At 57.5% G+C, this 14,113-nt stretch overlaps 2 protein-coding genes across 2 annotated transcripts; both read right to left on the bottom strand.

Moving 5' to 3' along the window:
* Window positions 1-2,610: 2,610 nt before the first annotated feature.
* VDAG_03834 (uncharacterized protein) lies at window positions 2,611-4,574 on the bottom strand (the record flags this gene model as incomplete). The annotated part of the gene is made up of 4 exons (XM_009653918.1): window positions 2,611-2,906; window positions 3,037-3,266; window positions 4,112-4,327; window positions 4,537-4,574. 4 exons carry the CDS (start codon window positions 4,572-4,574, stop codon window positions 2,611-2,613), a joined length of 780 nt encoding a protein of 259 aa, XP_009652213.1.
* A 1,032-nt stretch (window positions 4,575-5,606) lies between these two features.
* VDAG_03833 (uncharacterized protein) lies at window positions 5,607-6,296 on the bottom strand (the record flags this gene model as incomplete). Its single annotated transcript, XM_009653917.1, has 1 exon — window positions 5,607-6,296. One exon carries the CDS (start codon window positions 6,294-6,296, stop codon window positions 5,607-5,609), a length of 690 nt encoding a protein of 229 aa, XP_009652212.1.
* Between the last annotated feature and the right edge of the window lie 7,817 nt (window positions 6,297-14,113).

Here is a 14,113-nt window from a genome sequence, read left to right as displayed (position 1 = left end):
TTCAGAGCTGCTGCGAAACACGATATTGCATGTAGAGTTCGATATCGGCAAGCCGATGGTGCACGCACCGATTCTTGAGTTCACGGCAATTCATGACTAGTTGTCTTGATTACGATGCGGGTATCGCACGGGAACTTTCATACGCTGTGGATTCGTGTAAACAAGATAATATAGAGGATCACGACGCGAGTGAACCCATTCATGCTAAGTGCCCCATCTGGACAGATTCGGCCACGCCAAGCAACCTCGCATCCCATCGAGTCCGCCATTCTGCCGTGTCGCCCATGGAAACGAAAACGATGCATCGTCTGATTCTGGAACAGTCCTCCTTCCGTCACACCGCTCGGTGTTCGTGAGTCTTAGACCGAGCGAGCAGAATACCCAACTCGGATAGACTCTTTTCACGAGCCGACGATCATGTCCCGCTTGGCCCTACGAGGCCAGGTCCCGACGTCGCGGCCGAGGCTCCGCGGTACACCGCCCGTGGAACCTCATCACATATCACCACCCACGAGTCATCCCAAACAGTCTGAACTGACCGTACAAGTACACTAAAACTCCAAGGTCCCCCGGAGACACGGCGGCGAGGCAGTGAAGCGAGAGCACCGGCCCGCCCACCCCCCCATTGTGTCGGGTCCCCTTCATCGGCCTAAACGCATACTCGCTCGCAGACTCGGTCGTGCCAGCTCACCGCCGGTCGCTTCTCTTCTGAATTCGACACGCTCCCCCCTTCTTTCCTGAGGCTGAGGCGGCAGACGCCAACCGAGGAGCCACTCGCGTCTCCGTCCGCAGATCGTCCATGCGGAACCCCCACTCGAGAAGTTCGCCCATGCTCTTCCGTCTCTCTGTCTGGTATCTGTTCGGCTCGGGTGGGATGGGCGGAAGCGCGCCAAGGCAGGCAGGATCAGAGACGGAGGCATAGCGTCCTGCATGCTACGCGCTCTGACAGCAATATTGGATCGCGACGTGCATCCCGACCTCCGCGTCGGGCTGCCGGTACTTTCAGCAAAGGCGGGTAGGATCCAAGCACCAGACATCGGGCTCCTTCATCGCTGGCGGGACGTGTACATGTATACCATGTACATGCTCAAAAGTTGCCACTCAACGATCCTTGACCCGTCCCATCCCGCCGTCAGGGTTTGAGGGCAAGACACCACGACCCCGGTAAGACCCGCATCTCCGACTCCTCTCCTCTCTCTCTCTCTTTCTCTCTTCGTCCTCGTCCCAACCACAATCGGTGGGCGATCGCAATCATCACAATGAAGGCGAGAGCGAGGGCAAATGGGAAACAGCCAGGGACCGTTCCAGGCCCCCCTCGTTGCTGCGTGGGATGGATGACCTGCTGTGCCGGGGCCCTGCACAGCCGCTACGCCCACCCCCAACCCGTGGTGCTGCTTCGCTCGGCACAGTTTGGCAGCGAGGGCGCGGGGCGCCGGAATGGACTCCCCGTGGACTGGGGGTTGGGGGTTGGGGGTTCGGTTTGTTTGCACGGACGGACGTGACCTGGGCCGTACGGGAAGGTGAGACAAGGTGATTACATTATCGGAAACCGCATCTCGTGCTGAAGATGGACGAAGCGAACGGGGGGGCTTTGCCGCGGAAGGCTATCTAGGAAGCCATTTTGGCTTTGAGAGGGGGGGGGGGGGGGTTGGGGTTGCCCTGGAGTAGGTTCGCGCGGTGTTCAGACGATGATATGGGGCACGGATATTGGAGAGCGTCACATTGCCCATTGCAACGCTCCATATAGCGAGACTAATGAAGCTGTTTAAAGACTACCATCAACCAGTAGGGGCACGGAAGGTTCCATGTTGTCATGACTTGTTGGGCGCAGGCCTGTCGCGTTTTTGCTTCATTCATTTGCGCTTTCCACCCAGTTGATCCATCACATCTCATCACCTCAAAAGGCTGTTTGTGATTTGCTTTGGCTGCCCGATAGTAGGCGCCATTTGCTTGCTAAGAACAATCAAACGACGGCTGCAGCACCGACGCCGCGCGCACCCCGGCCGGCCGGGTAGGGGGTGGCGAATAAACTGGCCCGGAATCAACGTGATTGCTTTTTTTCTCTCCCGTGCCCCTGGAACAACAGCCGCAGACATCACTCTCCGTAGGCTCGTGTTTGACACGCCTCTCTCACGCGTCTTGTTGCGGCCGTTGGGACCCGGAAGGCGTCTTCCTTCAGCATGAGACGTCCCCTCCAACCGCGACGCGTGAGGCCACCCCTGCTGGTCGTGCGTGTGTCTCGTTCGTCCGCGCTGGCTTTTGAGTTGGTGCCTCGTTCCTGGAGTCACGCCGCTAGGCAGGTCTGGGATGTCATCACAATACAATCGCCCGTCTTCGCCTTCCAAGGGTATGCTTGCGAGAGCTGGCAGCACACTTTACGCCCACGCAGTCTCACAGGTTCGGGTCCGTGGACATGGTAAACCTCGGAGCGGCAGCACAGTGTGGTACCTGCTCGAGGGAGGTCAAGCAAAGCGGAAATGAGAGACAGGCTTGAAGAAGCTTCTGCAAAGGGTAGCACCCGGCAGCGCCATTCCGGCGCCGTGTGTCCCGCTACCTCTGCCGGAGACTCGCACTAACCGGCGGCCGCTGACGCCGCTCAGGGCAGAAGACCTAGCGGTAGCGGCCATCTCCACCTCGCCGTTCTTCGCCGTGCTGCCGCCGGAGGTCCGCATCGAGGTTCTCGTCATCGCTTTCTGCGGTCTGCGCCTGTAGGACGACTTGGGCCGTGGCGCCACCAATGACGGCCGGCCGCGCAGGCACTACGGACAAGCGCCGTACTTGGTCCTCACGCTCAAGCGAGATAGGACATGGCAGTGGACGGACGGTACATGTCATCAACTGCTGACCATCTGGCACTTGGACGAGTGGGCGCCGCAGGACGAGCCCATGCTGCCGCGACGGTACTACTGTATGGATAGGCAGGCGCAGTGCTGCAGGCGAGCGTATTTCCTGGGGTTAATAGGGTGGCTGCTAAGCTGCCGACAGGCCTAGTTCACCTGTAAAGTGACGGTGCCACTCTAGTGATGTACGGCTTACAGGGAGCTGGACAGTTATGCTGAAACTGACGAGCGAACGAGCTCATGCTGACGGGGACGATGATGAGAAACCTCCCACGCGTGTTTCTGCCGAAGCGCCTCGCCGCCAGTACATCCCTAGAGCTCACCTGGGAGCTGTCTCCCGGGGTCGAGCGGACGAAGCTCGACGCGTGCGACATTGACGCGCTACTCGCAGCGCTCACGGCGCTGCCGGGGCCAAGGCCGAGGCATCTGATTCCGACGCTCAGGTGGCGTAGCGGCAACTAAGTCCACGAGCCTGCAAAACTAAACGCACTCAAGGTTGAAAAGTCACTGTTTGTCCGGCTCGACCAATTCGCGAGCGAGAGGCTACGTCTCGAGCGCTTCACGGTCGCCATCCCAGAGAGCCTGTGGGCAAGCCTCGGAAGCCGTGATGTTGCCGAGTTGCCGAGTTGCAGCACTAAGCGCCTTCTGAAGTATCGAGCCTCGTCCCTCCCGAGAATGGAATGGATGTCTGGCATGCTCTGGTGTGGCGTTCTCTGAAAAGCGAGGGGCGTGACGAGCCCATCGACGAGGCAGAGCACAAGAACAAGCATACTTTCACACGAAAGGTCCAAATGAACCAGACAGATGAGAATGGCCCAGTCATTTCGAGCAACGGCAACGTCACTATGCCGAACCCGCCGGCCGCGTACGACAAGGGCAAGCCAGTGCCGGATCGCGGGTACTGCATCGTCGAGGGTCTAGTGAACTGGCTCGCTCGTGATACAGCTAGCGTCAACTCTGGTCTTTGATAATTACCAGAAAAGTTTGACTCGCCGCCGCAACATGAAAGCAAATGCACCGTGATACTGTACACAGTTCGTCGTCGTATCGCGTGCGCCTCGCATTTGGTGGTAGAGGACCCCTCCTTGCCCTCCTGGCCTGGGCGCTCGAGCTCTCTGAGCTTTGATCCTCTTGGCGTGCAGCGACAGGCCGGCATGTCCTTGTTTGTCATGGGTGATTCCGTCGTGAACAAGGTGCAGAGACCCTGTGCCTTACGTGTGGTGTCGGTGGTAATAGTATGCAGATACCGAGTCGTCTTTCGCCGGGCCTACCTGGTCAGGATGCGCGTCTTTTGCTTCGCTGCGGCCGAGTACAGCTCGAGCTTGAGCAGGACGCTTGCCCCTCTCCCCCCTTCCCTCCCCGCATGACACTGGTCGTCACGGCAGCCCTTAGCATGATGCTCATAAGGCCGTTCGCATCGTTGACATGTTTCGTGACGCTTGCTTCCCGTCCTTTGACACACGGAGCCGTCGACTGCCGGACTGAACCTGGGGGCGATCGAGGGCAGCCGGGGGCCTGGCCGAGGGGTGTTCCGAGCACTCTTTGAAATCGATCTGTCTGTCTGGTCTGGACGTGTCGTCGATACCTGCCAGTGATGCCCCGAGTTTGCAAGAACGTGCACAAACCCCCCTGCCGAGTCCTGTTCCTCTGCATGCGAACGCGTGCTGTACACTCCCAACCTGTGCTGCCCACTCACGCGGAAACGTGCTCTTCGACGATTGAGAAGGTGGCCATGATTTGTTCGATAGAACGTGCTCCAGCATGAAGAAGGTGCCTCGAGGACAACCTTAGAGGCGCCGATCAACCGTTGAGACAGAGCCGAGAATGAAACGTGGGCATAGATATACCCACTCACTCAGCCAGTATTTATGCTCTTACCTTTATGCTTCTGTCCTGTTCATGCCATCGCTTCCATGAGAATGATGTGACGAGAGGAAGGCGAGGGTGACTGGCACTGGTCATGGGCTGGGCTTCCAGAACCATTCTCTCCCGCTCGCGCCATCAAGGTCATACGCAGGAGCATGAGTAGCATGGTCAGCCCTGCCAGGAACAGCCGTCGCCGCCGGTGGAGCTCCATGACATGATGCGCAACGAGTCGCGATGCTCACTCCATCCATCCTGCAGTGGCACACGCATCATCATCCCCTGTTGCTCCGAGGGTCCTCGGCCTTACCCCAAAACACACTGACACTATACAACGACTCAGCGCCTTCGTCCGAAAAGGCGACGCTGAACAAATGAATACGCCCTTCGTTGACACGTGAACTTCACCGCAATCAGGGCGTGGCAGGGTCACGGCCACGAGTTCCCCTCGCGGCACCTGATTGCTCTGCCGAGACAGTTCCGGCATCCCCAGTTGCGGCCTTCCCCGCGTCGATAGTCCCGGAGCAACCACCGATTCGGGCGATCAAAGGCTGCCTGAAGGGGCAATGGGGGGGAGGTAATCGGGGTACATGTACGAAGGCAAACAAACCTTGAAGGGGGGGAAAGAGGGGAGATGAGGAGATCATAGGTTGATGGCGGTGGTTCTCCATCTCGTATCATGACAAGCAAAGCCGCCCGAATGAGCAGGTCCCAATATCTCGTAGCCATAGTGACGCGTATAACACCATGGTGTTGCCCCGACCCTTGATGATGCTCCATCTCGGAGCTACCGACTCGGCCGTCGCAGCACCTCGTGATACCACGAAATCATTGACACGGTCCGCGTCAAGTGGGACACGTGCTCGAACGACTCGGGGTCCGACTGCCTGACGCCCAAGGGCTTCACGCTGACGCGGCTCGCCGTGAGCGACGACGCCGCGCAGGGCGCCGCCTTAGTCGACGTGTACAACTTCCACACCGACGCCGGCACGGCGGCCGGTGACCTGACGGCACGCACGGCGACTGGTCATCCGGCGCCGCCGTGCTCGCCGCCCGGCCCTCGACACCGCGTGCCACCCGCCTCGCCTTCCGCGGTGGTGCCCGTCTCGACGCCGTCAGCGTGACCCTCGCCGACGGCACGGTTCTCGCGCGGGCGGCACCGGCGGTACAACCTCCGAGCTCGTCCTCGCGGCCAACGAGCGCTGGACCGCCACCACGCTGTGCCAGGGCAAGCGCAACGACCGCACGCGCATCTTCTCCATCGAGGCCCGCACCAGCGCCGGCCGTACCCTGCGCGCCGGCACCACGACCAGCGAGTGTCGCCAGTTCACGGCCCCCACCGGTTGGGCCATTGTCGGCTTCCTCGGCCGAGGGGGCGACGAGATAGACCGTCTCGGCTTCCTCTACGCGCGACAGTAAAGGGAGGGACACTGATCTGCCTTCAGACGCGTCATCATCTCTCTCCTCTGTGCCCGCTTTGTTTCTCTCAGGCTGGCTAGCACCTCCCGCTAGCGATGTTGACTGTTGGGACACCAGCCCGGTGCCGCCACCTCGGCCCTCGCGGCCGACACATGTACAGCGTCGATCAAACATCGGACGGTGTGTGAGATGGTCTTCCTATCCACATACGCCTCGGGCACTTCATTCCGCCCACCAACCCAACTCCTAGTCCTGAGCCCTACTCTTGGCCTCAACACTTGTCTTTTTGTCTGTCCATCCATGTTCTGCCCTTGGCCTTCTTCACGCACGCCCCCTTTCCCCCCTCCGTCCGCCCTGCCCAAGCGACGGCAACTGCAGTGATGTCGACTGGGCCATCCCTCAGCTGAGTGGCACGTCTGGCTTCAGGGCCCGGGACATGAACAAAGAAGAAGAAGTAAGACTTAGAAATTAATCCAAGAATTACCCTCATGCTGAAGACGCCATACGCTTGTTGACGATCCCCCGCGTCTCAACGCGCCTCGGGAGCCCGTGATCATGACATCGTCACCTGTCAGTGGTGGTCACCATGAGACATGGATACATGACAATGGTCCAGCCTCGGTCGCGGGCTGTGAGATACGAGTATGAGGGGCATCTCGTAAATCATTAGTCGCAAACGGGAGAAAAAAAATAGTTTCTCCCCCAACATGCATCCGTCTCAAAGCCTTCAGTGTGGGCTCTCCCCCCTCGGCGTCTGTCCGTCCCGCCCACGAAATGGTGTGAAGAAACATAGATCATCTCCCCCCGCCCCGTACCTACATGGTACGCAATGCCACGCCTGTCACGCTAGTGATGAAGAAACCCACGGCACACATCGTTGCCGTCTCGCCTACCTACAGTAGCTTCCAGCCGCCCTGATCGCCATGGGGGCCGGGCCAGTGGCAGAGCCCGTCGGGTATTGATCGACAGGGACCCCAGCAAGACCGCGCGCCTCCATTGGCAATCGCTTGTTTTCTTGCTGCCCAGGGCTGCCTCGGGAGTGCGACGGCACGGCGAGTGAAGAGGCCAAGTAAGTGAGGATATCGTAGCACTTGTCTCAAAACACTGCTCCCTGGAACTGGCCCCGTGGCATCCATGAGGACATGTTTGAAGCGTGCACGTCGCATGTGATGAGAGGGCCCAAGCGTGCATTGTGAGCTTCGACTGACGAACCGGCCCTTTTCTTCTTCTTGTTTTCCCCGTTGGCACATTCACCGCGGTTGCATCTAAAGAACTTTGGCGAGAGAAGAGAAAGTCAGAACGTGCAGGTCAGCATAACATGATTCTAGGTTTTGGAAGCACGCCGGTTCCAAAAAGAACGTCCGTGAGGCGCGCCATTCTGGTAAGCTTCACCCCCGCAGGCCACGGAGGTTCCGAACATGGGCGAAGGCGCTCACTGGCGCTTGTGGATGCATCAAGTTCGGGAACGAGATAAAAGAGGGAGGGGGGCGGCGAGAGAAGCCGTACGTTCGGAACCCAAAGCCATCCCGCGCGGCGCCGCTCGATGGCGTGGAGAACCCGCTTAGTATCCATCGTCATGCTCGAGGTGGCTGCAAGCGTGCTGCCTCTAACATTGTGCCAAGCAATGGACCATATTCTTCTCGGACCGTGGCTAGACTGAGTCTTGTTCGCCCGACAATATCGGCTTTAACGGGTGCGGTGATTACATCCTGCCCAGAATAAAGATCTCACACGAGGCGTCGGAATCTTGTGTTCTTGTCATGCATCTGAGCTCCCCAGAGCGCGCCTTAGGTTCAACTGTAAACGGCCTGGAGTTCGGCGCCAAAAGCGCGGTCTGGAGGCTGAGGTATCGATCGAGAGAATACAGTCTAGTCTGAAGCGTGTTGAGATGAGGGCCAGGAACAGCATCGTACTATCGGGGTTGCAGAGGCACGCCATGTCGATCCATCTGAGGCCATCGATAACAGAAGCTGCATGGCGTCGGCCGGCTCTCTCTTCAAAAGTAAAACTTGGAAATATCCCCCCACGTCAAGGTGAGAATTCTCGTTACGATGATGGTTTTCTCTCAATACTTTACCGATCGGCCGGGAACGCACTTCAGTGACCACTGGCGACACATCTTAGTGGGTCAGATCGGCGACGACCTGAAGCACAGAGGCAGAAACAGGTCGCGACGCCTAAGTGTTGGTCCTTGCTGAGGAAGAGCATTTGTGGACAGGCGCCTTAGATGCATCGTGCCCCGATCACGGGATCGTGGGGGGGCCGTTGATGGCCACAACCTGGTTGAACTTCAAGCTCATACAAGGTCATCGGATATACAGCTCAGTCTTCCAGGCAGACTGGGTTGGCATTGTTCAATAAGACATGCAGTTGGCGCAAGAGTACAGACCAAGAAGGAATGCTTGCAAAGGTCAGTCTTGTGTGCTTCATGCATCGTGCAAGATTTCCATGGCTGCTTTCATGACCGATGACGATATATGCAACACTTTTCGCATACCTGGAGGAGGTTAATGAATCAGAGAGCCCTGTCTTCGTCTGATCAGGCGGCCAGAATGGTCAGCAGCAGTAAAAGCAGAAGAAATCATCCCGAATGGCAACATGCCAGCAGCGTAGTTTCCGCGTCCTAAGCATGCATAAGTTCGGAGGGGTACAGGTGCCAACATGAAACGAGGATACCCTCAAGAATACCATCCCCGAAAACCCCGGGTTCCAGTCATCAGTTCGCGATTCAATATTGTAGACATTTCCCAGGTGTGGCGAAGCATCATTGTCGGACTTGATTGACTCCAAGATTAATCCTTGGCTTTGGGCTTGTTTTGCCGGATTTTCGAGAGATGTTGGGTCGCCGGGAGCTATTCGCTCACGTCCTCTCGAGAGCTAGGGCATGTGATGCGTGAGGCTTACCCAGGCAGCCACCGAGTGCAGATACTTTTGAACTTTTATGGCAATCTGGATGATCAAATCTCGACTCAATGAACCGACATCGGCCATGATCAGTGAACTGTGCCTTTGTGTTGTTCTTGTGGTCGGTTGTTGGGCATGATCCAAGAATGCTGACTCTCTTTCGATGCGGCTGTGTAACACCGATCACCAAGCGTTGGGAATATTGGGCCAAGACCAACTGACTCATTGGTGCACTATTAACAAACAATTGCTCGTATAGACAGTTCTGGGACCGCCGAAATCCAGATCCAGAATCTGCAAGATGATATGTAGTAGCACAAACGAATTGGGCTGTCTCGATGAGTCAATGCACTGTTCAGGTTCTTGTCAGCGACGGCTGGCCTGCTCGTACATGTGATAGTGCGAAGCGCGGTGCGGCCCTTTCAAAGACACACGTAATACGTTTCTACACAGGTTCGAGACACCAAGCCAAAAGCCTGGTGGCAACATTTGGAACGCATGAACAGCTCTCACCAGGCGCCGCAGTTTTGTACTACCGAATCCTCCTCGTGATGGACTTGTTATATCCTTAGACCCGTCGGAGTGCTTTATTGGCCGAGGGCCGCAATGTAGAGTGTATTCGCTCACAAATTTCCCATGAGTCGCTCGACATCCGGCAAGTCCGGCTTGTAGGCAACTGAGCCGCTGGGAACGGGCAATGTAAGGGCAGGCAGGCAGACATTATTCCCGGCCCAGACGACAACCCTCCGATATCGTGTCGAGGAGACGTAGTTGCATTGCTCAACGCGGCCGGTCATGTGGCGTCTGCGAAGGTAGACATCGTTCGAGGATTGCTGATCTTGGGGACTGTTCTGGCTGTCAACCAGGCATGGTCATGTGGGTCGTGTGGTCTGGGCTCACAGTACTCGGCTCAAGGCAGAGCTTTTGCGACAGGGGGACCCTGCATCCTGGCGAGGTATACCATGTACATGGCAGTTGGCAGGGACACTCTGGGGAGGGCGTGACCCTGTATTGGCCTACGCGTAGCCCTTTCGGTTTCCCCAAGGCGTGGAAGAACAACCAATGTCTGTCAGGTGATCTGGACGAGAGGGAGCTTTGTTAGGCAATGAGGCGGCGGGTTCGAAGAGGCCACACTTGTTATGACAAGAATCCTTCTGCCAATACTATGTATGTCGATATCCAGAGTATTGCAGAGTGCCATGGAGGAATAGACTTCAACCGCCTGCAGTATGAACCATCCGGCGGAACCGAGTCGATCTTCCCCATTATCCGGTATCCGCATCACTGCAACACTGAGTGTGTTCCAGCTGGAGGGGAATTGCCCTGTTCCCATATCGGGGAGGTGAGCCGAGATTTCTTCCCTATTAACTCATTGAGCGGCCAGCCATCGAAAAGCCATCGGAAGTGCAATCGGTGGCCGGGGTCATTAGTGGCATGCAGGAGCCCAGCCTTGCCAGTGTCCATTCCGGTCGAGGTGCCATCGTGGCAGCTGCGTTACCTGCCAACCGAGACGCAGGTAGGTGGCAACAGTACAGTCGCGCTTGAGGCCAGCGCGAGGCGGCCTGGCTGCTTGACTTCTCCATGTGTAGGCGACGTTGTAGTGCATGTGTGGCTGCGAAGATACCGCATTGATGAATGTAGGCCCGGCCATGCATCAGCGGATCATGTGTAGGACTGAATTGCTGGCTGTACGGTGGTGCCAGCGATGGCGTCCCTTGACGCGTGTCAATATGGACACTGATTTCGATAGTTTACGAAGGGATACGTCCTGCTCCTCGCGCAGCCATTTTGCATTGACAGCGTCAAACTCTTGGGGCCACTAGTTAGTGACACCTCGCGCGAGGCGAACAAAGGAGGGAAGCAAGACAGGGTCGTCGTCTGCTGGAGGGGGTGCTGTTTCAGATTATGCCGGACCGATGACAAGAGACAGAATGATCTAGCTGTTGCTTTTGGGAGTATAACACAGTCCAGGACGACATTGCGCTTCCACGGCGGCGGTGCCTGTGATGACGGCTACAGGGAGAAGGAAGCAGTAGCGTGGCTACAACCGTGGCACTCCATGAGCCAGTCAGTGTATTGCCTCCGCTCGCCGACGCACGGTACACCATTGGAGATGTCTTTGAATATGGCTTGCTGACTTGCAGTGGTGTCGATTTGGTGCGTCTTGGATGCTCGAATGTTTTGCCTCTCGGCAATGGTGGTTGGCAGGCAGCAGTCAAGAAGCAACTAGGTCTTGAAAGAGGGTTTGCGGTCGTGGGGAACCTGAGCCAAGGTCTTGGTCCGGCTTGCCAACGATATCGGGGTTTACTGTTTGCCATGTTTGCCGCACCCAAGTGCCAACAAAACGTCTACTTTGAGTCGACTAAAGAGCCAGCTGGTAGATCACAGAAGGATCGCAATTGCCGGCGTGCGCACGCAAAAACCTCTTGATCCAAAGTCAACGCCACCTGGTTCGCAAGTCAAGCGGTGAGTTCGGGGGTGGTAGTTGGTTCCATGTGCCCCGCTTGGCCCACTGGTAGCGAGGGACTCGCAAAGCCCGCATCACTGGTCATCATCTCGTAAACAAGAAGGCTTCGGGATCCGCTCATTAACCCTTTCTCCTGCATGTTGTTCTTTTCAGCATGCACAAAGATCATGACCACAGCCTTTCTGACACGACTTTGGTTGCTTGCGGTGTCGAGGACGAAAAGCACGGAGCCCGTTGCCGTGATGAGCCCGAAAAAGATATGCACAACGAACGAGGATGAGGACAACGCGACACGAGCGAGGCTGCGAGATTGCCTGCGCGCGGGCCCTTGCGGCCATGATCGAACCGTTGGTCCAACCCGGGCGAACAAGTAAAGCGACGACCGCCTAGTGGCCAGTGGTGAAGATGAGGTCATCGTTCGCTGCAGTGATTGACCCCGGTTGGTACCGTAGGATCGAATAGACGGCACTACCATGTACATGTACGTTGGTGCCCCCGACGAGAGCCCTGATCTCGGCTTGCTGCGCCGTCGCTCCCGGGGGGGCCTCTGGTTGATTTGAGGAGTGAGGCTTGACCTGGCCGGCTCTGATCGACCCCTCCTGTTGCCCTCACCGCACACGATCAGCAGGGCGTTGACCAGGACTCGAGGCAACAAGGCTCGTTTTCGTCTGGTGGTGTCCAGGGTTTGGCCCCGCCTGTCAAATGAGCTGTGACCCGTTACTCTGGCACGAAGCAGGGGAGCAACGGGGCGACCGAAATGCTTCTGATCGCATCGGGCACGCGGCAACGGACTGCCACTGCCCCGTGCTGAGCCGCGAAATTTCTGAGCACTCTGATGACTTGCGGTGATTGCGGAAGACTCTGTTGGCGCGCGAACGTGTGTAGGATGGAGACACCGGGATTCGGAGGCCGGGATGCGGAAGTCGAGTCCAGGTCCAAGCTAACGAAGATGTACTGCACATCGAATGGTCCGAGGTTGCAGGGTCGGCAAGCCTTGAATGATACCTGTGTTCATGATGGCGGGCCGGAGCAATTGAGTCTTGTGGACATCGTGCCACCCGGCGGCTGGACCATGCTAACCGGCGGCTGGACATACATGTAAGAAGGGGCAAGTAAGGGACAGACAAGAGCCGGAGGGGCAGAAAAGCAAAGCATTGTGTTGCATCGAGGTGGTGCACGAGGAAGTGTGTCTGCGCCTGAGCGCCGCTGCACAGGTAAAAGCACGAGCATTGGGTGGGTGGCTACTGCTCATGCTAAGGCACTACTACTAAGGAAGGTACTGCTGGTTGATCTGAGCACGACCCATTTCCATCTTCAGGCGGCGTCAGGCAGTAAGAGCAGGGCAGTCAGACCCAGTAAGCAAGCAAGCAAGCAAGTGCCATTGGGGCGGGGCGGGGTCGGACGGGGAGATGGGCAGGAGCTTCCTCTATGGCGCTGAGGTCAGGGAAGGCACAGAGCTCGAGTGGGGCCGGCGGTGGGCGTCGAGCAGGAAGGACCTGGTGGCCCCACGCCTCGTAGGGACCCCGTTCTTTCTTTTTTGCTCCTCCGCTCGTCTGTCTCCCCCTGCCGTATCGCTTTCCCCCGGTCGCTATCCCTGTAGCGAACTGGGATTCCGAGGGAGCTCCCCTTGTCCCTTGTGCTCTCTCCGCTTCGCCGCTTCACCCCCAGGGGCGTGGGTGCCGGCCGTGGGCGACCCAACACTCGTCAGCCAGCACTCGCCCTTTGGCGCGCCGTGGGCATCGCGCATCACCCCATGCCATGCCGCATTGCATGTACATACAGTAGTGCATAGCACCTCAGCACGCAACGCACACCGAGCGAGTGCCCCGATAAGCGACTGAATCGGGATGCATCGACTAGGCTCTGCGCTCCTGTCAGTTCTCGGATGTAAGGAGCGAGTCACCCACTCATCACCGTCACGACGGTCAAACCGCCCTGGGTCACAGCACAAGTCCGAGGGTCAACCAACGCGAAAGCCATGTGAATTGGCAGGATCTCCACGAGCATGCTCTGCACTGCTCTGTAGTGCTCTGCAGTGCTCTTCATTTTCTCTCTTCTTCCTCCTTCTTCGAATCAGGCCCCTGGAGATCGTCTGTACTCAATCAAGATACGACTGTGATCAGAACTAAGATCAAAACCCTATAATCGCCATACTCGTATCATATCACCGTCTTTCCTACCCGATTTCCCCTGCTTTCATTGTCTCCTTTGGCCCCATCTACGAGCACATGAAAAAAACCCCGAGCCTCCTAATAAATGACTACCTGCGTAAGGCCGAGTTTGGTACTTCACTTACTCGCCAAATGCCCTCGGCCCAACCCACCAGGCGCCCACAGACCTGGTTCCGAATTGTCTCGTCTCCCCAGGGACCACAGAACATGACTCCTACATGATCAACTTGGGCGAAGGGCAGGGGCAACACCAATGCCGATGGATCGTCGCTATTGTCTTGCACTTCGCCATCCCACCAGCTGCCCACCTCATCGGATCCCACCCATCGTCACCTAAGGCGGTACCGGCGCAGGATTGGGATTGGGCTGACCTGAGTGAGTACAACCACTACTGGAAGTAGCTCCATTGGGTCCGTTCATCGCCCAGCCGGCCCTCGTTTGGTTCGAAT

Source organism: Verticillium dahliae, genomic scaffold (genome assembly GCF_000150675.1).
Source record: "Verticillium dahliae VdLs.17 supercont1.6 genomic scaffold, whole genome shotgun sequence".
NCBI classification, from domain to species: domain Eukaryota; kingdom Fungi; phylum Ascomycota; class Sordariomycetes; order Glomerellales; family Plectosphaerellaceae; genus Verticillium; species Verticillium dahliae.
The sequence above is the reverse complement of the archived record's forward strand: the minus strand, read 5'-3'. Positions and strand labels throughout refer to the sequence as shown.